Source organism: Trichoderma harzianum, assembly GCF_003025095.1.
Source record: "Trichoderma harzianum CBS 226.95 unplaced genomic scaffold M431scaffold_9, whole genome shotgun sequence".
NCBI lineage: Eukaryota > Fungi > Ascomycota > Sordariomycetes > Hypocreales > Hypocreaceae > Trichoderma > Trichoderma harzianum.
This window is the reverse complement of record NW_020209257.1, coordinates 200,805-223,494: the sequence shown is the minus strand read 5'-3', so window position 1 is coordinate 223,494 and position 22,690 is coordinate 200,805. Positions and strand designations below refer to the sequence as shown.

General features: G+C 51.5%; 9 protein-coding genes across 9 annotated transcripts; 3 read left to right on the top strand and 6 right to left on the bottom strand.

Annotated features, from left to right (window-relative positions):
* Positions 1 to 47: 47 nt before the first annotated feature.
* Positions 48 to 1,202, bottom strand: M431DRAFT_465657 (hypothetical protein). Its single transcript, XM_024915393.1, has one exon. The coding sequence runs from the start codon at positions 784 to 786 to the stop codon at positions 118 to 120; it is 669 nt and encodes a 222-aa protein (XP_024772247.1). The 5' UTR covers positions 787 to 1,202; the 3' UTR covers positions 48 to 117.
* On the bottom strand, positions 1,088 to 2,288 carry M431DRAFT_89820 (hypothetical protein; the record flags this gene model as incomplete). The annotated part of the gene is made up of 3 exons (XM_024924065.1): positions 1,088 to 1,158; positions 1,221 to 1,478; positions 1,532 to 2,288. The coding sequence occupies 3 exons, from the start codon at positions 2,286 to 2,288 to the stop codon at positions 1,088 to 1,090; spliced, it is 1,086 nt and encodes a 361-aa protein (XP_024772246.1).
* A 5,998-nt stretch (positions 2,289 to 8,286) lies between these two features.
* Positions 8,287 to 8,599, bottom strand: M431DRAFT_465625 (hypothetical protein). Its single transcript, XM_024915391.1, has one exon. The coding sequence runs from the start codon at positions 8,513 to 8,515 to the stop codon at positions 8,324 to 8,326; it is 192 nt and encodes a 63-aa protein (XP_024772245.1). The 5' UTR covers positions 8,516 to 8,599; the 3' UTR covers positions 8,287 to 8,323.
* Positions 8,600 to 8,669: 70 nt separating this feature from the next.
* On the bottom strand, positions 8,670 to 10,024 carry M431DRAFT_509837 (hypothetical protein). The gene is made up of 2 exons (XM_024919370.1): positions 9,149 to 10,024; positions 8,670 to 9,036 (listed from the first exon to the last, which is right to left on the bottom strand). The coding sequence occupies exons 1-2, from the start codon at positions 9,978 to 9,980 to the stop codon at positions 8,945 to 8,947; spliced, it is 924 nt and encodes a 307-aa protein (XP_024772244.1). The 5' UTR covers positions 9,981 to 10,024; the 3' UTR covers positions 8,670 to 8,944.
* Positions 10,025 to 10,302: 278 nt separating this feature from the next.
* M431DRAFT_496894 (hypothetical protein) lies at positions 10,303 to 11,905 on the top strand (the record flags this gene model as incomplete). Its single annotated transcript, XM_024917538.1, has 4 exons — positions 10,303 to 10,332; positions 10,400 to 10,586; positions 10,833 to 10,881; positions 10,939 to 11,905. The coding sequence occupies 4 exons, from the start codon at positions 10,303 to 10,305 to the stop codon at positions 11,903 to 11,905; spliced, it is 1,233 nt and encodes a 410-aa protein (XP_024772243.1).
* Positions 11,906 to 12,299: 394 nt separating this feature from the next.
* M431DRAFT_18114 (hypothetical protein) lies at positions 12,300 to 13,557 on the bottom strand (the record flags this gene model as incomplete). The annotated part of the gene is made up of 2 exons (XM_024913129.1): positions 13,214 to 13,557; positions 12,300 to 13,149 (listed from the first exon to the last, which is right to left on the bottom strand). The coding sequence occupies exons 1-2, from the start codon at positions 13,474 to 13,476 to the stop codon at positions 12,300 to 12,302; spliced, it is 1,113 nt and encodes a 370-aa protein (XP_024772242.1). The 5' UTR covers positions 13,477 to 13,557.
* A 399-nt stretch (positions 13,558 to 13,956) lies between these two features.
* M431DRAFT_532319 (hypothetical protein) lies at positions 13,957 to 15,193 on the top strand. Its single transcript, XM_024920858.1, has 2 exons — positions 13,957 to 14,209; positions 14,278 to 15,193. Exons 1-2 carry the CDS (start codon positions 14,024 to 14,026, stop codon positions 15,019 to 15,021), a joined length of 930 nt encoding a protein of 309 aa, XP_024772241.1. The 5' UTR covers positions 13,957 to 14,023; the 3' UTR covers positions 15,022 to 15,193.
* Positions 15,194 to 20,228: 5,035 nt separating this feature from the next.
* M431DRAFT_483710 (hypothetical protein) lies at positions 20,229 to 21,131 on the bottom strand (the record flags this gene model as incomplete). Its single annotated transcript, XM_024916142.1, has 1 exon — positions 20,229 to 21,131. One exon carries the CDS (start codon positions 21,129 to 21,131, stop codon positions 20,229 to 20,231), a length of 903 nt encoding a protein of 300 aa, XP_024772240.1.
* A 377-nt stretch (positions 21,132 to 21,508) lies between these two features.
* Positions 21,509 to 22,510, top strand: M431DRAFT_90442 (hypothetical protein; the record flags this gene model as incomplete). Its single annotated transcript, XM_024924148.1, has 1 exon — positions 21,509 to 22,510. One exon carries the CDS (start codon positions 21,509 to 21,511, stop codon positions 22,508 to 22,510), a length of 1,002 nt encoding a protein of 333 aa, XP_024772239.1.
* Positions 22,511 to 22,690: the final 180 nt, after the last annotated feature.

The following is a 22,690-nucleotide window of genomic DNA, read 5'->3' as shown; positions in this document are numbered from 1 at the left end:
CACAGGCCTCAACTTCTTCGTAGTCCGCCTATCTAGACTGTTTGCTATGTACCTAGTCATTAGCAACTTGCGTGCCACTTCCGGCCGGCTGATGCTGCCCTTGAGGGCCCAGACCGGCTATAATCTAACCAATTGTCTAAACATGATACACTTAATATGTGAATAGACAAAACAAAAACTTTTAGTGGGAATCTTGCATAAGTCCCTCGTTATTGTTCGACTCGGGGTGATGAAGATTAGGAAAGAAGAAAAAGACAAATGACAAAGGAAAAGAAACAGAAAAAACAGAGAAGCAATCGCCAGTCTCACATCTTTGCCCGAAAGTCCATCATCCAACGCCGCCTGTCTTAAAAAATTCGGTCCTCGCAGGCTTTTGCCCGCTCCCGCCGTTGTCCTGCCCATGTTGTCTACCAAATACCCGTCCAGTTCCCACACTGTCGTACCAAATTCGCCAGAAATCCGCTCGCCTAGGAGCCGCACTCCCAATAATGACATGGCATTCCTTACCATTCTATGCCCGCGTGTGTGTTGCATCATCGTGTTTGTAGGTGCCTCGTTGGAATGTTTGCGTGTCCGTGTATAGGCCAGTTTGCCAGCCCATTCAGGCGTAGCTAGAGCCATTGGAGTATTCAGCCATATCACTTGATATACTGAGCCACTGACTTCCCCCCCTTGCGCCCTACTAAACACAGGCCTGATCCAAGAGACATGCATCAGCCCCCTCCGAGAAAAGCGAAAAAGTCCCAATATCCATCCGTCCGTCCATCCGTCCATCCCGTAACCCATAAGACCCAGCTATGAAACCTCTCCTCCATGTTATTCCTCCTCGATCTAACCTTGTTAATATTCGTGTTTTCGCTATTGGAGAGGCCGTGTCGAAAGTTCCCGTCGTATAATGTACACTTCCCAAGCCGCTAGAAATGCAAGGGTAATAGCAAATGAAAAGGAAAAAGAAAAACAAGAAAGACAGCGAACAAAGTTGAAAAGCAAGTAAACAGCCGGTTGTTCTCGCTCCGGCTTCGAAGTGGCTCATGCATCTGTATCGGTCATATGCATAGTAGTAACTCGCATCGTATGCAAAGACGAATCAGCGAGATCCTCCACTCGTGCCGGCGGCCGCTTCGAGAGACTCGTAGAGATCGAGGCATTCTTCAAGAACTAGATGATTGATTAGTATAACCTTCAGCTACTAACAGCAAAAAGAAAGGGATTGGCTATACCTGTCTCGATTCGGTCCTCCCACACTCCGTACTGATAATCAACCAAACCATGGCTCTCAATACCATCGCAAAGCCGAACAAGTTCGTCGCCCATTTTCTTGATTGTTTCCTGCGACATGACCTGCTGTGATCTTGACAGCTGCTGACCGGATGACATGATTTCTTTTTGTCGAAAACAAAGGGCTAACCACGCATGGTTAAAGTCGTTCCACAGTTTTATTCTCTCGGCATGAAGGCTGGCGTCATCTTGGCTGAGCCCTGTTCTGCATGTAAGCACAATGTCAAGTTTACCCATCTTGCTCTCTTCATACCTAATTCTGCCACTTGCGTGAGCAACCACCCAGAGATGTTGAGAAGGGTTTCGGCGGCTCTTTCCAACGAAACAGACGATATGTCCTGAAAGACGGATCCTAGCTGTCGTTGGTAGTTTTGCCACTTCTCTTGAAGGCCAGACGTAGCGTAGTCTTGCCCTTCTCCCATGGCGGAATCCGCGGCTCCTGAGGTCTGCTGCATGGCGCCTGTAGCAGGCATGCTGCCCGCGTAACTCATGGATTGGCCCTGCTGATATACCCCAGCCGATGCGCTGCTTCCCTGGCCCGAGTGCTGCATGCTTGCTGCTGCCGCGCTCCCTGCTTCGGGATTAAAGTATGTTGACGTGACATCCGGTGCCATCATCTGCATTGCTGCCTGCTGCCGTTGCCCGAATTGTTGAGCGTCATAGACTGGAGTTTGCGTATTCGGCTGAGGCACATTGTACATCATCATACCCGTGTTGTAGCCCCCGAAACCCTGAGTTTGTGGTCTCGAATCGGCGCCGTATTCCGACCCGTACGCCATAGCCGTCGTTGGCATGTTTGTCGGAGTTGAAAACGCGGCTGCGGGTTCTTGGTAATATGTACTATATGTCGGCGCACCCCCCAAGCCTCTTGGAGTTGAAGATAATGCAAGGGGCGCCGTTCGGTAGCGCTCAGAAGAACCGCCTACAGAGCCCTGAACTGAGTATCTTTGTGCAGGAGCGTGATGGGTAGGCGGGTCATTCTGCCTCCTATGTTGGTTGGGGTTGTCCATGCCCCGATGGGCCTTGTCGTAAGAAGCCTCTCGATGCGCCGGGGAGGCAGTGCTGTTGGAGAACGATCGTATAGAGCCAAGATGGGCACCTTTGTAGCCGTACCGGTCGCGGGTTTTGAACGAATGACCTTTTTTTTTTTTAACGAAAGTCTGGTGAACGAAACGAGAAGTGCGAATCGACAAATGTGTGTGGACAGCTACTAGAAAGTGGTGGGTGGGTGTCTGGATCAAATCTGCTAATACGATGATCCTATAACTAGTTGCAACTGGAGATGTTAAACACTCAAACGAGAGAAAAGGTAAGCTAGGTGGACAAGTCGAGAGACCGATGTCATAGCCTGTTAGTAAAGCTCATCAAGCCTCGAGAGCCGACTCCTCCAACAATAGCAAGAAAAAGATGTGAGATTTTTTCCTCCCCGGCTCGAGGAGGTGTTGTGACGAATACAAAGCCGGCTGCCCTCTGGCAGACTCGCAAATTCTCAATGGCGGGTTTGCGGAGCCAACGGCCTAGTTCATCATGCCCCAAATGGCAATACGTCAGGGACCGGGCGCCAGAGAGGCGTAGGCTTGGTAGGTTCCACCAGGTCGACCCAGTCTGAGACTCCGGGACACACCGGCTGCCTGCTTAAAGGATGTTAGGTTAATCACAGCAGGTTGTTGGAGGGCTGAAAGGCTTGGAATCAAGCCGGTGACGGTTCAAGGTGAGAATTCCTTGAGCAGGATTTGGGGAAAGACGGCTTGTTCTCCTCTTTGTAATATTAGATGCTTACCCTTTCTAAATCTGACAGAGTGGGTTGCCAGGAAATAGCACAAGGAACCCAATGGCCGAGATAGGGAAGCCTAGGCCAAATGAGAGATTGGCAAGGGCAAAGCCTTTGCCAATCAGATGATGTATGTGGACGTGGGAAGCGTGACTATGCAAGAGTTGATAACGATGGTGAGGATGCAAACTTGGTTGAGATCCCAAAACAGCGGGGATTAGACCGAGAAACTAGTGGTGATACTAGATGATTAAATCGATGGAGCCTTGCTGGAGACCGACGGGTGACTGGCGTTGGAGGAATCATCGGGTCTTATACCGAGGGGGAACTAGTTGGCAAAACCGTCTACTCCGAGATCCACGCTAATGAAAATGAGGGAGAAAGAGAGAGAGAGAACGAGGCAGGAGTAAGAGAAAGGACAAGAAGGAGGCAAAAAGGCACAAGTAGAGGCGTGTACTCCCTCCCTAGGAGGCAGTATACCATGTCGCCGGTGGGTGTGTGGGAGGACGGAGTACAGGAAAGAGGGATGTCAGCAGTATGCAGTCCAAAGTGTGCCGTCTAGGGGTCCAGACAATGTGCGGCAAGTCATAAATGCAAAAGCAGGGCTGCTTGTCAGTAGCGAAAGGTGGAAGCCACATCGGCCAAGATGCGCTTGGTATGACCCGGGGTGCTGGACATACCGTCGTATTCTGTACCTTGCGTTGGCCCTAGAAGAACTTGGGGCGATACAGCCGGTAGGCTGTCACTAGTCTGCAAGGCTAGAGGTGAGAGTTTGAATTGTCGATTTGGTATTATTTGGGATCTGCGTGTGGCCACCCCCTGGTCATCCGGTACGGCGGAAAAGAGGCTTCGTTGGAGAAGGACAAGCCAGGGGTGGCCCCTTGATAGGTCACAAAAGACAGAAATCAGAGGTAACAGTGAAGGAACTGCGCGCCGTGCCTCTCTTCTTTGTACACAGTACGCATAGGGAAAGCCCACAGACTAACAGGTGCGTACGGAGGAGGTACTCGTAGATGTCGCTTCTAGACTCGCGATTGGACAAAATGCTCAAGCGAAAACTCAGACTTGCTGAGAGTGGAAACAACGAAGTCGAGGTGCTCTCCGCCAGAGACCACATACACGAAACAGAGTGGATTCCATCTTGACTTAGTGGATGGGCGCGGCGATGGTTTGGGCTTGGCCGCATGCTTCGGCACTCTCGTCTTTTTGCCTAACAGACTCCTGTGAGCAAGGCCCATTCCCGTCGTCTGGAGCTGGAAGCAATGCCTGTCGGAACACAACCCGCCAACCAGGTATTAGGTAGTTGATGAGCCGGTACTTGGACGCGGCGAATACCGTAAGCAAGTAGAAGCCGCACATTCCTTCTGCCTGCGCCAATTCATCAATGGCTGGAGAGATAGCGGCGGATGTAACAAGCGTGTCATTTTCATGCATGCAGCAGTAGCTGTGGCCATTTTCCGGACGAATGAGCATTGCAGGCAGGGTGGGCGGAAAATAGAAACGGCAAGTTAACGCATGACAGCACCAGCCTGGGGGTTTTGCATGAATAAGGGCGTCTGAGACGCTTGGCTGTCTTGTTACCACCCTTGGATTGGAGCTGGAACATGACAGCAGAATAGGCCGCTGGATAATGACGCAGAGCCTGGACTGACTAGGGGTTTGTTGAGACGGCACTCCCTCCAATGGAGCACGTGTAATCGCGCTTCTCTGGTACGAGTAGTTGGGAAAAGGAACCCATTCGGTAAGCCAGCAGAAACGTTCTTTTGTTGTGGGCGTCAGACCAGATGGCTAAAAGCGTATAGATGACGGCGCTTGGAGGCCGGGCTGTTTCCAGGCCCCAGCAACACGGCAGCGAGTGGTCTGCTTTCGAGGTTAGTCCAACACACGGGGATGACCGAGGTTTCAATGCCCACAGCCTCCAGCTTGCCATTGCGGCCATCCGTCGATCCAAAGCAGCAGCATGTCAGCTGCCGGGGGTAGGGGAAATTCCCCGTTCAGTGACCGGCCATTAGGGTTGTCGCAAACGATCCAGGCCTTGACAAGAGGCGTCCCGACAACCCGGGTCGTCCCAACTGAGCGAGACACACAATGCCCTGGAAATGAGGTGAGGCGTCGTGAATTACTCGCTGGCTGACTGGTGTGAAGTACCTGCATGTCTCAGTCAGAGTACTGTATAGTCCTGTAGGATACCGAATGCAAAAGCAGATCACGAGACACAGCGCCAATCCATCACATGTACTACCCACGGGTGAAGCAAAAGATCTCTGATCTAAGACAATGCCTAGCTGGTATCGCTTGGTGAAGGTACACACCCCTGGAATCGACACGCCCGTTGGACAAGCCACCTGCAAGGGCCATTGACAGACAGAGCTGAGCTTTGAGGAGGAGAAAAATGGCCAAGAGGAACCAGAAGTTGGTAGAAGGTGAGTCTGCATTTGAGATTTGGAATTGAGAGATGTAGGCGGGAGTACTAGATCTCCCTTGTACAACCCGTCGTTAATTTGAGGTACCACCAGATTGATAGTGGTAGAGGTAGTTCAGCTGCACAACCGACGCCAACATGTACGTGATTGGAATTTTTTAGCAAGGTCTATCTCATAATAACACCTCACTGATAGAGGTACTATACTTGTACTACTCTGCACGTGAGGATTGCTGGTTGTTGTAGGGCAGGAGCAGCTGTAATCATTCTGGCAGAGCCACTCGGTGGAGAGAAGAGGAAGGCACACCCCAAAGTGTACCTAGTACTTTGCACAGGTGCGAAACCGATTGTGCTACGTCAATTCTCTCTCTTCTTCCGCCCTCTGTTCGTTTCTTTTTTCCTCTTCCTGGTGCTTCTTCTCATCGGATTCAGCCTACGCTCTCAGTCTATTGCCATCCTCCTCGCCACGACCAGGAACAGGGGACGGGGGATTAGGAAGAATTTCGATCGCGGAGTGGAGGCCAGCGCGGGACGGCCATGTGCAGCGTGCGTCAAGTCCACAGCTCGGGTGCCTTTTCGTGGACAGGCCATGCTGCAACGCAAATCCTGGCAGCAGCCAATCTGCGAGCCCGGAGCAGGCAAATACAGGCAAAATGCAGCTCACTAGGGCCGTGCTAGAGGCGAGCCATCGGCCTGGTCCACAGCGACTCCATCGACGAGCAGCCATTAGGAGGAACAAAAGCCAGTGTGGAGATGGGCTCGGCTTTGTGTAGCGTGCGCAGCTAAGAATAATTTTCCACAGAGCTGTGAACCATGTTCCGCTGAGAAGTGAAGGAGAAAAAATAAAATCGCTGAGCTTTTCGGCCAGATGTTGGCCAATCTGGTGAGTTGTGAGGAGTGGGTGTGTATACAGGGGCAAAGACGCCGGGAGCACTAACGGAATCGAGAAGCGATTATGCCGTCAATCTACAAAGTGTACGACCATGCTCAATGCCTGTCAGCAGCAGCAGTTTCGCTAGGTTAATAATAATAGCAGTGCTCGTAATCACAATCTCTCACGAGCGCGAGGCTGTTCCGATGGACGCGAAGTACCTCGGACGGACTACAAAACCGGCCGGCCCAAAAAAAGCAACATTGACGATAGTCGCGAGTGAAGCGACTACGGGGACCCGGGCGCATGATATTGATTATGACACGAGCCGTTCATGGCTGTAAGAGCTCGGAAGGTGGTCTGATGTCTCACATGCCCGGAGCAGCTTTGATTGTTCGGAGTATTGCTACTACTACTACGGAGATGCCACCAGGAGTATGATTTGAATTACTTCGGGGTAAGCTCCTTGGGCATTCACGACGCACGCCCAAGACAGCGGAAATGGGTAGCACGAACTAATAATCTCGTCTGGCTCGCCCAAAGTTAACAGGGACTTACCGCGGATCCGATGCCGTGTCGAAGCTTGCATACACGAGTACATACACGAGACAGGGCGAGCACTGATGCCCAGCCAGGAGGTATGTACAGGCAGTTGTTTAAAGCAAGGAGTAAGAGAGATTGGACATGCCTCTAACACACACATACGAAGCATGTACATACATATCAACGACTGCGACTACAGGCCTGTCACGTCACGACAGAGGCTAATGCCCAACATTCAGCTGCTCTGTGGAGCACTTACATAGCAGTGGTCGGGAAGAGTGATCCTGGTCGTGTTTTACCCCAGCTGTCTCTTGCTGTCTCCCCTGCACAGCGAGTTTCGGGTTTGATGAGCCGAGGGCCTGTCCTTGACACCGACATACAAAAGGAAAAGAGGGAGACCAAAACAAGCGCCGATCCGATGCTGGTACCTACACACCGGTAGAGATACTAGGCATATAAATGACCTTGCCTGGTTGACTCTCGCTCGATCATCGTACGATTACATGCGCTTCCTGGCTCAGTTGCCCTTGAGATTCAGTTGCCGCGGCTATGAGGACTGGCTTTCGCTCCAGCGGATGTAACTACCCCCCATAAGTACACGGGATGTGACACCCTATGCTACCAGAAAGAGTATTGGGGGAAAAGGAAACCCTCCTGCGTCACCCTTTGTAAATGATGCCGCCTTCTATTGGTCTGCCAACCCCTACCCTGGACCCGGTAATAACGACAACAATATACATGGCACAGACGGGCCTCGCGCGGCTGAGACCGCAATCCCTTGCTGACGCATGTCCTGACTCGACGTCATTGGCAGGAATTGGGAGAAAATCTAGGCTCCATTCCATGGACATGGGGCACACTTGAGCTGAACTTGATTGTCTACGTCCAGCTTGTGTGTCACTTGTGATGTCGATCTCGCTAAACTTGCTGGACGGGCCATACGGGCCGGATCCGACCCGTCAGAACAAGCTTCATGACTTTCGATGCTTTTTCTTTCTCGTCTGAAGGAATAGGACTTGGAGGCTGTGAATGGCTCAGCTGAAGCCACCTTTTGAGTACATCATTTTTCAGATGTGCGTAGCTCTTGGCGCATTGAGGAATACAATGAAATATTGCAAGTGTGGCTTGTTTAACAAACAAAGGCGGCTTGAATTTCCGCCAATACGGACGAGCAGCGGCGATATAATCTTTCTTTGTGCTGCGGCTCATGTCACAGAAAAGGGCCGGTCAGCCTCACAACCCCGGAACTTGCATGATTCAAGGGTCCAAAAAGAAAAGAAAAAAAGAAAAAGAAAAGGAAAACCTGCCTGTCGTATCACATTCTGCCTACCCTGCTCTTCCACCCTTTGGTTGGCACCGTAGCATCAATTTTCTTCTTCTTTTATCTTTGCAGGCATTTACGAGCCGTGATGGGATCCTTGCTTGATACCCAATAGTTTCACCCGCTACCAGGTAGAAGACAAAGAAAAAAAGAAACCACAGAGGAGTGAAGGAAGAAAAGAGGCAAAAAGAAAAAAAGACATTTACGCCCTTCATTACCTAGGTATGTCACTGTCCTTCCTTTTGTGCGGCTGAGTACTATGAGACAAACTACTGACTCGAATACCATATCATGCATTGAACTAGACATTGTAAGCCATGACTACAATGACGTGTCCCCCGTTCTTTTCTTGGATTTGACTGCTTACATATGCTCAGCAGCAGCTGGAAACACAGCTGGATCTGCCTTATGCGAAGATGGAAGTTCATACACAACGTGCTCTAGTGATTACGCACAGCCGTGCGGCGACTACGACGTACTTGTGCTGGTCATACTTCATTATAACATTGAATGCTTCGGCATGGGCCACGATAACCCAAATGTCCCCAAGTAGCAAATGTCTAGGTAAGGTAGGGTTCTATAAATACAGATTTTGTAGATGATACAATGTCGCTCCTCGGAATAGAGGCAGAGAGAGAGAGATAAGCGCCCTTTAGGCTCGCTCTCAAGCAGGCGTCCTGCGTAATCTCGCCTAGCCGAGCTTACAAACGCCGCGGGAAATCCAGGCCCGTGCAGCTTCTATCGCTTGACCCAGGCAGGCATCTTTCGGGCCTTGACATGTCCATGCTTCTTCCTCTCCACTGTTCTGGGATCGCGTGTGATGCAGCCAGCTGAATTGGGGAGATGCAACGTTAGCAGGCCGTCGTAAACACCGAAAAAGCAAGGAATCGAGACAAAAAAGAAACACCGAAAATGCCAGGTTGGCTTTCGAATTGAACATACCTCTTCTTAGAGCCGTCTTCAATGCCGGCTCATGAGCGACCAGCGCCTTCGCCACGGCCAGGGTAATTGCCTCAGCCTGCCCGGTCGTGCCGCCTCCCTCAACCAAGACCCAGACGTTGTACTTGTCCAGTCTCTCCGTGGCAGTGAGTGCCCAGACTGCGCTCTCACGGTCGTGCACGCGGCCAAACGCCTCGCTCAGAGTCTTGCCGTTGACTAGAATCTCTCCAGTTCCCTCCACGACAAACGCGCGAGCAGTTGACTCCTTTCTCTTGCCTACACCGACGGCACGCCCGAACTTGTCAATCGTGATAGGGTTGGGCATGTTCAAGAATGGGTTGATGTCTCTTGTAAACTCCGTTAAAGCCACCTTGACCTCTTGCGGCCGCAGGCTGGGCTCGATGAGGTTCAAGCGCTTGGCCACCCGCATGACCTTTGCATAGTGTGATGACTTGATAGGCTCTCCCATCTGCGCCCGCATCTCCTCCAGCTTTGTCCATGGCATCTGCGGAGCCTCACTTGGCGGCACCGTGGGCAGGTGGTTGTACTTGGTGAGCAGCTTGGAAATTCCAATGTATAAATCGTTGAACTGGGGTTCTCTTGAGAAATAAGATGGCGTTGCCGGAACGACTCGCGCATGCGTAACGCCCTGGTATGGGATCGGGACGGACTCGGCGGCTTCAAGTTCAAGACTGGGAGGCTTTTGAGAGTCGCTGGTTATAGACCGGATGGCGAGTTGAAAGCTGGACCGCGGGAGGATTGCCGGCCGCCATTGAGCTGCGGCAATCGAGCTTGCGCATCTTGCATGCCGCAAGCCGCTTGCAATTGTCGCCATTGTTGCCGAGCGTCGATCGAGGAGATTCGAGACGACGTTGCGATCCTCCAAGTCGTGGTACCACAAAATCTTCCCCTACGATAACCTCGCCATTTGGCCTGCAGCTTTGGACTGCATCACGTGGAGATAACGAGCAATTGAGGCAGATCACCAGCCACAGAAAAGCCACAGAGCCCCACAATTAACCCTTGCTCTTTGTTGCTTCAACAGCCACCGCGGGGCATTAATCTCCCCTCATTAGAAAAAAAAATTCCTCTATCGCCCCAGCCCTTCCTCTCTTCCCTTCTCAACTCTCTAGTCTAGCATCTCGACATCAGTCACAATGGCTTTCGGAACTCTCTTCACCACCGCCGTTAGTCCCTCATATCATACGCGTAACCGTTGTTTGTACCAGGCTGCTCACTCTTCTCCTGCTGCAGGACCAACCCCGTGCCACCGCCATCAAGGCTGTCGCCAAGGCCAACGGCCTCGAGCTCAACATCTCCAACGTTGAGGCTGGCAATCCCACTGCTGAGCACCTCAAGGCTCACCCTCTGGGCAAGTACCCTGCTTTCCTCGGCGAGGATGGCTTTGCCCTGAGCGAGAGCATTGCTATCGCCATCTACGGTACGTATCATGTTCTGTGCCCGCATATTTTCCTGGCTCCTCTTGTCGACACATTATGACTCCTCCGGTCGCTCGCCAAAATGATGAGAGTATTTTTAAGTTATCCCTGTCTGAAAGAAATGTTAATAAAAACTTTTCCTGTGTTGATAACGACAACTTCTGATCTTGCACCTTTATTTGTTCTTCAAATCTCGAGTTTTTCTAGGGTCAACGTGTTGTGGTGCTCTAGCTAACTTGATGATACAGTCACCTCCCAGAACGAGAAGACCACCCTTCTCGGCAAGACCAAGCAGGAGTAAGTCGCGCATCTCTCTCTACCTGGTGTATCGCCTCAAATCTAACAGATTGCTAGCTACGCTTCCATCCTCCGATGGATGTCCTTCTTCAACACCGAGGTCGCCCCCAAGATCGGTGCTTGGATCAAGCCCCTGACCGGTGCCTCCCCCTACAACAAGAAGGCTGTCGATGACATCTCCAAGGAGGTTGCCCGTGCTGTTGACGCTGCTGAGGAGCACCTCACTCACCACACCTACCTCGTTGGTGAGCGCATCACCCTGGCTGATCTCTTCAGCGCTGGCCTCCTCTACCGCGGCTTCCAGTACTTCTTCGACAAGCAGTGGCGCCAGCAGCACCCCGCTGTTACTCGATGGTACGAGACCATTGTTAACCAGCCCATCTACACTGCCGTCGCCGAGAAGCTCCCCTTCCTGGAGACTCCCGTCCTGACCAACACTCCCCCCAAGAAGCCTGAGCAGCCCAAGCCTGCTAAGGCCCCCGCCGCCGCCAAGGCCGCTCCCGCCGCTGAGGAGGAGGAGCCTGCTGCTGCCCCCAAGGCTAAGCACCCTCTTGATGCTCTGCCCAAGGCTTCCCTTCCTCTCGATGAGTGGAAGCGCCAATACTCCAACAGCGAGACCCCCGCTGCCCTCAAGTGGTTCTGGGAGAACGTCAACTTCGAGGAGTACTCCATCTGGAAGGTTGCCTACAAGTACAACGATGAGCTTGCCATGACCTTCATGTCCAACAACCTCATCGGTGGCTTCAACAACCGTCTCGAGGGCTCCCGCAAGTACCTCTTCGGATGCACCTCCGTCTACGGAACCAACAACGACTCCGTCATTGAGGGTGCCTTTGTCATCCGTGGCCAGGAGTACGTCCCTGTCTTCGACGTCGCTCCCGACTACGAGAGCTACGAGTTCACCAAGCTTGACCCCACCAAGCCTGAGGACCGTGCCTATGTTGATGCCCAGTGGTCTTGGGACAAGCCCGTCATTGTCAACGGCAAGGAGTACCCTCACGCCGACGGCCACGTCTTCAAATAAAGAACGACAGTGGATGGGGAGGATGATAAACTATGAAGTGATGATGGGTTATGGGTAAAAAAAGGGTTGAAGGGAATGAATGATGATATCTCATGTGCTTGTACACACACACATGCCTACGTAGTCTCATAAAACAAGGCCGCAGGAAACCAATTCAAAACCGTAAAAAGCGTCCAAGCTATGTGCCAGCTATCCTTTATGTGTGAATATGAAAAAGGTTATAAGATGAGGGGTATCTAAAGAAGAGCTCAAAAGGCTTAAGCTACTAGAATGCTCTAGACAGGCCAACGAGCTTGTAGAGCGTACAGTCTATGTAGGAGGCATGAAGTCCCAAGTAGGCTTCATCAAAATATGCGCTGTATACGTAACCAAAGAATCTAATAATCAAGAATCTCTATGCTATATGGAAGTCTGGCGGCGGCGGCAAGCTATAGCTTGAGTCGATCCTAAAAGGGCGATCTCGTATGTAGCTGCTGATGTTGGTCTGATAGCAGAGGGTATTTAGATAGTCGTGAACCTGTGGCAGCACATTGGGAGGTTCGTTGGCGAGACCCTCAAACTCGGGAAGCTGGAGGATGTTGTAGGGCTCACTACGGCCCTTTTCGGCCGAGTCATCAACAAGGACGGTGTTTGTCTGGTCCCAGCGCTGGCCCTGGGCCGCGGCGGGATGAGAGGCGACAACGTTTGGGTCGTTCCAGATGCTGGACAGGCGCTTGTAGCACTGGACGCGGGCGGAGTAGTCGGCGGGGCAGAGGCCGAACTTGTCGCGGCCCCAGATGACGAGGCACTTTGCGCGCTGCTGGGGGGAGAGCAGCTGTCCAACCATCTTGTCGACGTTTTCGGGGCGGGCGGAGGACCAGATGGCGACGTGGAAGGTGTCGACGCAGTAGTCGAGGAACTCGCGGGCGTGGGGCCGCTGGATGAAGTTGAAGGGGTTGCGCTTGTTGGGGCGGTAGAGCAGCGTGCCGTTGAGGTCCATGATGACGAGGATGCGGCGCGGGTTGCGGAGGGAGGATGGAAGGGAGAGAGATTGGGCGATGTAGAGGGGTGTAGGGTCGGGGATGCCGCCGGATGCTTTGCTGGGGGCGACGCGGCCGTCTTGAGGGAGGTTCTTGGGGGGGAATCGGGGCCCGGCTGGAGGGGGTCTGGCGATGAAGTTGTTGGAGTTGTGGAAGTTGTTGGGAGGAAGGTTCATGAAGTTGGCGTTGGCGTTGCTTAAGTCGAAATAGTTGAAGTTGTAGGCACTAAAAGATAATAGACTTGTTAGTAGTTTGATTTGTGGAAGAAGATGAGTTTGTTTGATTGTACCCATGTTGACCAGAGACAGGAACAGGAGCAGAATCTTGCGCCATGCGGCTCAGAGCAGCCTGTGCCTGTGCCTCTGCCAACGCTCTCCTTGCCTTTGCCTTTTTATTCTCCTTTTGTTTTCGTGGCAGCACATACGGCGCCTTGGCTGGCGGCTGGGGAGCCGCAGGACTGATGAGGCTGCCCTCGGAAGTCGGCGCAATCGCATGGGGCGCCAGGTTGTTCAGCAGAGTCAGCCCTGGGATTTGGATGCTCTGGGGCTTCATTTTGCCCTTTTCCCTGTTTTGCCCGCTTGTAGTCGAGGAATAGTGGACTTCTGCAGAAGAGCGTAAAACGAGCGGCGGATGTTCCTCGTGAGTCTCTGGCCCGATGGCCTCGGAAGGGGATTGTCGTAGCGGTGGACTGCGAGATGAAGGATTCCGGTGTTTGCTAGATAATGGCTGTGTCCGGACCTTGGTTGCGGCAGAGCGTGCTGAGCAGGAGAGTCCCGTGATTACCCTGCGTGGCCACATTAAGCGCTCCTCCGAGGTCTGCAAAAGGCCATTATCGAGGCGAGATGTTCGTTTGCACTAGAATGATTGAGTTTTGGTGTTGGCTGAATACCTAGGTACTTTCCGGACGCTAAAGCCCCACATAATTGCTGGTTACTTGCATAAGTCGCCCATTAAACCATGCAGACGAGCCAGGGGTCTTTTATCGATAAGGCAACGCCTCCAAAAAATAATTTGTAGGAAGAGATTACTGCTGTTAGCTTGGGGTAGAAGATGCTACGATAATCCAACATCACGCTTTTGTACGGCTACGAAATCGACAATGTCCTCCAAACGGAAACTCGGCTCGCTGGGCCTTGAGAGACGGGTAAAAGCCCGGCGCGAGGAAGACTGGGAACCGGAATTGAGTGCCAGCGAAGAGGACGATTCAGGAGAAGAAGTATCTGAAGAAGGAGATGACAGCGGTGATGAGGGTGAGGATTTGGAGGAAGCAGAGTCTGGTTCAGAGGTATGCAAGTTTTGATTCCAAAAGGCAGATTACAGGTCTACGATGCTTATGTTTTGAACCATCTATAGTCTGAAGAAGCCGAGGAAGATGCCCCAAAGGTCGACTTCTCAGCAATCTCCTTCGGCGCATTAGCCCGCGCAGCAGCCAGCTTGCCCCCCTCTGAGAAGAAGAAAAAGAACAAGGCGGATGCTTCCAAAGACGATGAGCCTACAGAACGCACAACCAAGGAATCACTAAGACGAGAGCCGAAAAAATCATCAAGTCGGGTAGATGCATCGAAGCGAAGCTCCAAACACGCGCCGCAGGAAATGACGTCCAAGAAGCCCGTCAGCAGGCGCCGCGAAATCCTCGCCGATCCGCGCCGCAAGACTCGCGACCCGCGGTTCGACAATCTTTCGGGACAGGTAGACGAGGCCAAGGTTGCCCGGAACTATGCCTTCCTGGACGAGTACCGCGAGAGCGAGATGGCAGAGCTACGCATGCAGATCAAGAAGACCAAGGACGTCACAATCAAGGAGGATTTGAAGCGACAGCTACTATCTATGGAATCTAAGAAGAAGGCCCGCCAGAAGAAGGAGGAGGAAGTAAAGATACTGCAGGAGCACCGAAAGAAAGAAAAGGAGCTAGTGGCACAGGGCAAGCAGCCGTTCTACCTGCGCAAGAGCGAGCAGAAGAAGCAGGTGCTGATGAACAGATATGCAAACATGAGCAAGTCGCAAGTCGACAAGGCGATTGAGCGTAAGCGGAAGAAGGTGGTGGGTAAGGAAAAGAAAGAATTGGCTTCGCTGGAGAGGAAGTCGAGGCGTCATTAGAGTCTCTCTCCATCTTTTAATGTTATGAGTTATAACAGAACGCGGAGCAGAAATCCCTGTAATTACTTGCTTCTTTTCGCCCCCTATCGAAGTGGACGATGCCGAGATGAACAATTTTGCCTGCAACTCTCATTCAGTTGTTCCTTTGACTTGAGAATAAACAAGGTTGACTAGGCCATGAAGCCGTTCGTGAAAGAATAACTTGTAATTGACACCAAATGGGCACTACATCGCCGATTTGAGCCATCATTTCATACCACAGTACCGAGAATAGAGTTTGAAGTCGACGGCAGCAAAATCCAATTGAACTGCAGATCTCCCCTGTCGAACTGCGTCACAGGCTGAGTGCTAGAGCGCTGAGTGTTTGGCAATAGCTTTAGAGATAGGCAGTGTGAGGTCATCGATCACCTTGGGGATGACTTCGAATTCTGATGTCTATCGGCGGCATCATACCGTGGCCGCCTCTTCACGTGTTTATCCTGGCAAGTGCATGGCAGTTGAGGTCAGATTATGACATAGTCTGCATGAGGGCCGACTTGTTGAACTGCCACCGATGCGGGATCGAAGCTCGTTCGACAAATTGCTGACTAGTTCGCTAGAAGTTCCAAGAGAGACCTGTCCCAAGAGTATGAGAAAAGGAAAAGGAGGCCAGTGGGTAAGCGTGAATCTTGGTATCACGATGAAATCTGCAAACCGACATGATTAGTACTTTGCCACTTCGTCACAGTCGAGGATGTAATGCTCCGTGCGAGTCTGATGCAGCTCTAGCGGTCCTCATAAACGACAGGCATGTAGTTAGCCGCGCTAGTTTCATCATAACTTTGATGACCGTCGACGTGTATTGTTCTTTTTGGCATTGAAGCTGCTCTTCGAGAAATGCTTGTGTTGTTGCCTTGGACGATACTCAGAGATGTCTTGAATGGAGGCAAATATCAAGTCGTACAAACGTCATAATCTGGCTCAGGCTGGTATGACGTGAAGGACATTGTCTTCGCTCATCGTACCCCACATGGCATTTGCAGGTTGCTATCTTTCTGTGAATGGCCTCCCTTCTTTGAGCTGCTCACGCAATACACGAACTTGGTCACAATTGTTCAACTTGGATAAGATACAGAAATGATGATGGTTCCAAGTGTCACTGAGGTCTTTGTAGAGTTTGCATCTAGTGGTGACGGAGTGATGCTAGCCTTCTCGCACGACAGGGGCCAGAAGTTGCGGCGACTGTTGAAGGCCGGGATCATCGCCTATAGTTGCAGAGCAATACATGCTTGATGCAAGCAAGGGATTCTAGTTCACCCAGAGTTGCTCCCACCGAGGTGTAACTAAGGAGAAGAGAAAAGGCTAGGTGGCGTAGGTGGATCATAGAAATTAAACTGGCGGTTATGGCCACTCAAGATCTCGACGAAGACACATGGATTCGAGGGATCGAGCAACGCTGGTTGGCCTTTGCCTATGTCTTGATCCACTAGAAAGTCCACCGACAGAGTTGACCTTCACGGATGGTGCCGTGCAGCGTGTTTAGTCTCAAGAGGAAACGCAAAAGAAAAGCATTGAGGCTGGCTCCATCAAGCTCTGGGGGAAATGATGTGATGGTTTAGCAAAAGCTTGGTTCGCTTGCGGAGAGAAGCATGTCGAAGACTCTGAATGTCGATCACCGGCGTGTGACGCAGGGACCTTGAAGCTTGGTCGTAGGAGAAGCCAATGATAAACCGCGCAGTGCTCCGTACGAGACGTATAGTAGCACTAGATTGGGGCAGATTTACTCGCTGAACCGTCAAGGCCACCGCATGACGATCATGAACAGCTTTGGATAACATGAGAGTCGATCCACGCACCGTAATGGCGTAGAGGAACGTGATGTGGACCCCCGTGACGGAGGCGGCGAAAACGTTGGCCCAGATTGAGCAACGTTTTCAGATTGGGAGCATCGCCGTTTTCGCAGTGGGGTAACGGGTGACATCACACACAGCGGCTTTCAATTGGGTATTCCAGCCAGGTTTTTTGCTGATTCGACGTAGTGTATCAGCTACTGTAATGCGTCAACCCCTACAGTATGGCTAACGCTGCTGTAGAAGCCTTGGCCGTACTGTTTCCCTCCTTGGGCATTGTGACTTCATTCAGACTGGAAGGCGTCTGGAGAGGCGAGAGGGGGGAATCGGATGGGGGCAGGCGGATCTGGGCTTCTGCCGTCGTTCTCCAGTAGTGAAGAATATTTTCTCTTCGCAATAAGTGGATGTTGAACGAAGGGGCGCTGTTTGATCTCGATGGAGGCCACGTTGAATACGTTTGAGGTTGAAAGCCACAACGTGCATATCTGCTTCGTAGGCAAGGTAGGCTTGGTAGGGCCTAGTTTGATCAACCGTTGAGCTCATATCTCGATTAGGACCGAACAACTGCTAGGATGCCGCATCATTGAATAAACGGACCTCAAAAATGCGTGGGTGAGAGTAACACGGTCCAGGCACACAAACTCCATAACCTAATTGGAGCGAGGAATCGTAGCTCGCTCTTTCTCGAAGCCGGGCCCGTGAGGAAATGGAGAATAACCCTCTCAATTGATGGCCCAACTGGCAGGGGTGTTGATCTGGCCTGCCCGCGTATCTTCCCTTTTGGAGCTTTGGAGAGATTAATCTGCCCGCGTTTCCTCATTCTTGGAGAGATTTGCATGTACAACGGATACGCTAGCTATGCATTGAAATTGATTCGAAATCTCTGGCCAATAGCAGAGATATGATGTCCGGAAGCCCCGGTTTCCGGCATCTGCCAATGCTGAATAATGGACAGAGGACTAGAGACTAGAGTCGATATCCCCAAGCTTGCAGCATGGCGTGCAATTGTGTGACACAAGAAAAGGGTCTCGAACATTTCGCCCTGTCCAAGACATGGCCTAAGAGGGCGGGCGCATGCATTCATCTGATGCAACGGGCGCTTTGGAGGAGAGTAGCGTGCCCATTGACGCAGTTGCCTCCAAACAAGCCAGAGCTTTCTGGGCAACAAAGAACACACGTCAAGCAATGATGCTGGCTTGAAGCCCCGTAATTCCTAACTCCTGGCAGATGGGGTGCCCACAGTATCGCGTCCACGGTACTTGGATGAGCTGTAGTCTATCTGCTCCAGAAGAAGCATTTGAAAAAAGGCCAGAGAGGGACGGTATGACACGCGTGTGACGAGCATGACGATTTCCGATCAGCAGGGACTCTGGCAGGCAAAACTTGGACCGTTTTCTCCAGTCTGCTGCCCACCGTTTCACCTGCTCATACGTATCGCCTCCAGAACTTGGAAGAGCATCGGCACATCCCTGGACAATCTCCATCTTCGCTAGGCCGGCCCACTATGATTGTGGTGGCGTGGGCCTCGCAGGACCCTGAGCGAACAGCAGCCGGCCGGACCCCAAAAAGGGTGTCGAGCTTGTGCGGAGCGGTGGGTGAGCGGTGGTGGAGCGTTCTAGCACCGAAGAGGCGCTGGAGGCGATTATCACCGTGCAAGAGGTGGCCAAAGAGCAGCGCCCAGCAGGGAACAGGCCTTGTTCGCCGTGCTAAGTATGTAGTGATACGCCATTTTCACCTGCGCTACCGTCGGTTGATTCGCCCACTGCCGATCAGCTCGTTTGGCTGGGGCGGACAGGATGGCCCAGGTGAGGGTCTTTGAGGGTGTCCTGTGAGTAATTGTTCGTGTGCTTGGTATGTGGTATGCAGTCGGTCGAGCCATCGGAGGGGTGAAGGAAGAGGTCGACGTCGAGAGGACCCTAGACTAGCAAGTTAGTTCTCCTAGTCTGATCCCCTTGAATGTATGCATGTCGAGGTTTGAATGAGGGGAAATGATCATTGGGTGTGGTGGAGGGTCCTGGATTCTGTCTTGCACATTTATAAAAGACCCTGAGATCCGCACCTTTTCTATTCCAGGCTCGCCACGACAGTATCTGTTGATTTCCACAGCCTTACCTAGCTCTTGCCTTGCACCTCTACTTCAATACGTCATCCTTAATCAGCCCATCCAACATCTTCTGTTGACAGACTCAATAACACAACTACTTAATATTCTCGCCTCCTCGCTGACAACTTCCATTGTATCACCACCAACCACATCTACGTACTCTCTCATCAGCAGTTGGAGGATAAATCACACCACCCTCGACATCTATATAACACCACACTTCAACACAACCCAAATTCTTACAACACCAAACCAAACGCCATGATGCCCGGCAGACAAGACGCTTATTCCGTTTCCATGCCCACAAACTCTCCTCCTCCCCCGCAGAGCATCTCCAGCTACTCTCGCTTCATCCACGACCACACAAAACGCCAAATGCAGGCCTTTGGAGCTGCCCTGTCACCCACAAGTTCCGGCTCTTCGGGCCGATCATCAGTTGGCACATCCATGACCAACGGTACAGCGCCTGCGATGTAACCATCTTGCATTTCTGCGGGTGTCCAAAAGCGAAAACTCGCTGCTTGAAATTGCGCATGTTTAGCTTTAGCGGTGCTTCTCTTTTTCCCAGTAGTGTGCCATTATGGCAACTACATTGGTAATCTGGACGGGACTTGAAAAATGAATTTCGGGACAGTCTAGTACGGAATAACGCCGTCGACATGGCGAATCCAAGATTGGAATGCCTGCAATAGAGACAATGCAACTCCTTTTTACCGATCACGCATCTACACTACGGCAAAAGCAACTCTTGCGTCACATCGAAAACGAGCCGACTTGGTGCCACTCGCTAACTTGTCGCTCGTTTCTATTTATTATTGATTTTACGACTATATGATACACGCACGGCGTTTGGGGGGATTTTTATGGCAGGATATTAATTGGCTGGGAACTCGGATTCCTTTGGCGCAGTACATACTTGGGACATTGGGACAGTTGGAAGGGCGAGGGGGCTATATCAGGCTGAAAAGCCACAGTACATGATAATGATAATAGCAATCGACGATGCATACACGAATTGAGACGATTCCAATCCCATGGCAATCTTTATTCAAACATTACCAGCTGTTTCGCTCTCATTTGATATGAAGCCAAGTGACCATGTGTGATGTGTACAATATTATTATTCATTAATGAACCCATTCCCGCCTGGTATTAACACCATCCATGTATAAACGCCATATGATAAATCAGGAGTAATCGAATTTTCCTCATGTTTCGGAATATTCAAGGTTCGACGCTTGAAACGCATCCCTCACATCCTTCTTTCCTAGCCATTACACCAAAGAGGGCTTCTTTTTTATACCAAGCAACGCAGAATGATCCTTCTTTTTCTTCACCACTCTCTTGAAAGATGTCGGCGGCGGTGGGGGCGGCATGGATGATGATGCTGTGCTAGTCTCTAGCGAGGGCGCAGCTTTCTCCGTGTCGATGTCACCATCCCTTGATGCTGAAAACTCGGCACTTTCAGCGGCTGTTTCTTCCAAGTCGCTAGGACCATCCGGGGCAGAATTGCCCTGTCGTTTTGCCGCTGCCGCAAACGCTCTTTTGGCAGCTTCTTCGTCTTCTCTATCCTGTCGTTCCCGCTCCGAGTCCTCAGCACGAATTATAGTGTCTGCATAATCCGTCCCTTCTTTTTCGGATCGATGTATCCTTGCGTTTCGCTGTCGAATTTCATCAAGGGCATCGGCCGCAGCCATTTCGCGTCGGGCGTCGGCATTCTTGGCCTCGAGATCCTCCATTGCGTTCTTCTCTTCCTCGCCCGCCGCTTCAGCTTCCTCTCGCTCCAGCCTGTCCAGTCTTTCCTCTACCGACTCTTCAGCTAGTTCTCGATTCCTCCAGGGTTCGAATGAGCGCATGGCGCCTTTGACCATCGCGTAGTCTGTATTGCGCGGGTCCGTGCGAAAGGTAATCTCGGCGCTGCATCTTGTGCACTTGATGTGGAAGAAGAGGATCTGGATGCCGAGATATTTCTCATCTGGTCTGATTTCCTTGCGAGAGTTGAACTTGCGTCCTTTGTATATGTATTCGCCACAGCTCAAACACTTCATGGAAAAGGGAGCCATGAGTCGGACGGTTTGGATTCTCGGCCCTGTGGGTTTGGGTCCTCGGCGGCGGCTGATATCATTGGGATCGAAATCCGGGGGGTAGTACTTCTGAAGAACTTTACGCTCAGACATTTTGAGTTGTGGTGTTGGGTATCGTAGTTGCGAGGTGAAGGACGCGAAACAGCGGCTGAATAGTCTGGAAGAAGGAGACTGCGAAGAGAGAAATAGATGGAGTGGCGTTGATGCAGTAACAATAAATGTTGACACCCAAGAGAAATAAGGCTGAGGTAATGTCTCTGGAGAAACCTCGGCAAGTAGATAGTGTGGCGATAAGATAAGATTTCGTTGCCCATGCAAGGCTGAGCCCGGCAACACCTTGAACTGCCATCTCCATAACAAAACGTCACATTTCACATCCATATTATTCGCCCTCACGTTGTAGCTTTGACCATCGCCGCAGTCGGATTTGATATCAGAAGAACACTTCTTTACAACAAAGAAAGAGCAATATGCCTAAAGCAGAGGTTGGCTCAACCAAGCACTTGAGCAACAAGCTCAAGTCAAAAGGACTTCAGCGCCTGAGATGGTACTGCCAAGTCTGCGAAAAGCAGTGTCGCGATGCCAATGGATTCAAGATGCACACCCAGTCCGAAAGCCACGTGCGACAAATGCTCGTCGTCGGCGAGGATCCGAAAAAGTTCATCAACCAGTACAGCGACGAGTTCTTGAAAGACTTTCTGTCGCTGCTCAAGACGGCTCATGGAGAGAAGCAAGTCCAGATCAACCAGTTCTACCAGGAGTACATCGCCAACAAAGAGCACATTCACATGAACGCGACGAAATGGCCGTCGTTGACCGAATTCGCCAAATATCTAGGGAAAGAAGGCTTATGTCGGGTGGAAGAGACGGAAAAGGGTCTTCACATTAGCTGGATTGACAATTCGCCCGACGCTCTTCGACGACAAGAGGCACTGAGGAGGAAGGAAGCTCAGGATCAGGGCGATGAAGAAATCGAGCAGCGTATGATTCGAGAACAGATCAAACGAGCACAGCAGAGCGCCGGAAAGCGCGAGGGAGAAGGCGAAGAGGAGTCAGAAGACAGGGAACTCAAAAGACAAGATGGCGAGAAAATAAAACTGTCGTTTGGCGCGAAGCCTAAGCCAGAGCAGGAGCCCAAAACTACAGAAGATAAGCCTGAAGGATCAAAAGATGCCGAAAAGAACGAGGGGACAGATGCCGCCGCGTCAAGAGAGGAACCAAAGCCGGTCGCGAATAAAGCGGGTTTTGGCGGGGTGTCTCTGAAGTTTGGCGAAAAGCCACAGACGAAGAATGTCTTTGCCCAGGCGAAGAAGAACGCGTTGGCTTCGGGGTCGAAGAAGGGCTCCGTATTCCAACAGCCCAAGAAAATGAGCGAGGCCGAGAGGATCATGAAGGAAGAGATGGAGAGGAAGAGACCCAGTGGCTCGGTCGGGTTTGGGATGCCTGGGGGTAAAAAGCAGAGAAATCATTAAAATAAACCACGGGTTGGGACGGCGTTTTGGGGGTTTGATATAGCGTATAGATTGCATATGGGAACGGATGTATTTTGTAGCATGTTGCGTTTCCATAGATACCATAATGACCTAACAACAATTTATATATTAATCTTTGGTCCTCCCATGTTTGATTCCATCACCAAAACGCCGTATTCG

What these genes read in the sequence shown, in the direction of transcription:
- M431DRAFT_465657 (XM_024915393.1), bottom strand. Translation starts at nt 786, where the DNA reads ATGGGTTACGGGATGGACGGATGGACGGACGGATGGATATTGGGACTT.
- M431DRAFT_465625 (XM_024915391.1), bottom strand. Translation starts at nt 8,515, where the DNA reads ATGTCTAGTTCAATGCATGATATGGTATTCGAGTCAGTAGTTTGTCTC.
- M431DRAFT_509837 (XM_024919370.1), bottom strand. Translation starts at nt 9,980, where the DNA reads ATGGCGACAATTGCAAGCGGCTTGCGGCATGCAAGATGCGCAAGCTCG. An exon ending in GAAGACGGCTCTAAGAAGAG is followed by an intron (nt 9,037 to 9,148) that starts GTATGTTCAATT and finishes TCCCCAATTCAG; the next exon opens with CTGGCTGCATCACACGCGAT.
- M431DRAFT_532319 (XM_024920858.1), top strand. Translation starts at nt 14,024, where the DNA reads ATGTCCTCCAAACGGAAACTCGGCTCGCTGGGCCTTGAGAGACGGGTA. An exon ending in AAGCAGAGTCTGGTTCAGAG is followed by an intron (nt 14,210 to 14,277) that starts GTATGCAAGTTT and finishes AACCATCTATAG; the next exon opens with TCTGAAGAAGCCGAGGAAGA.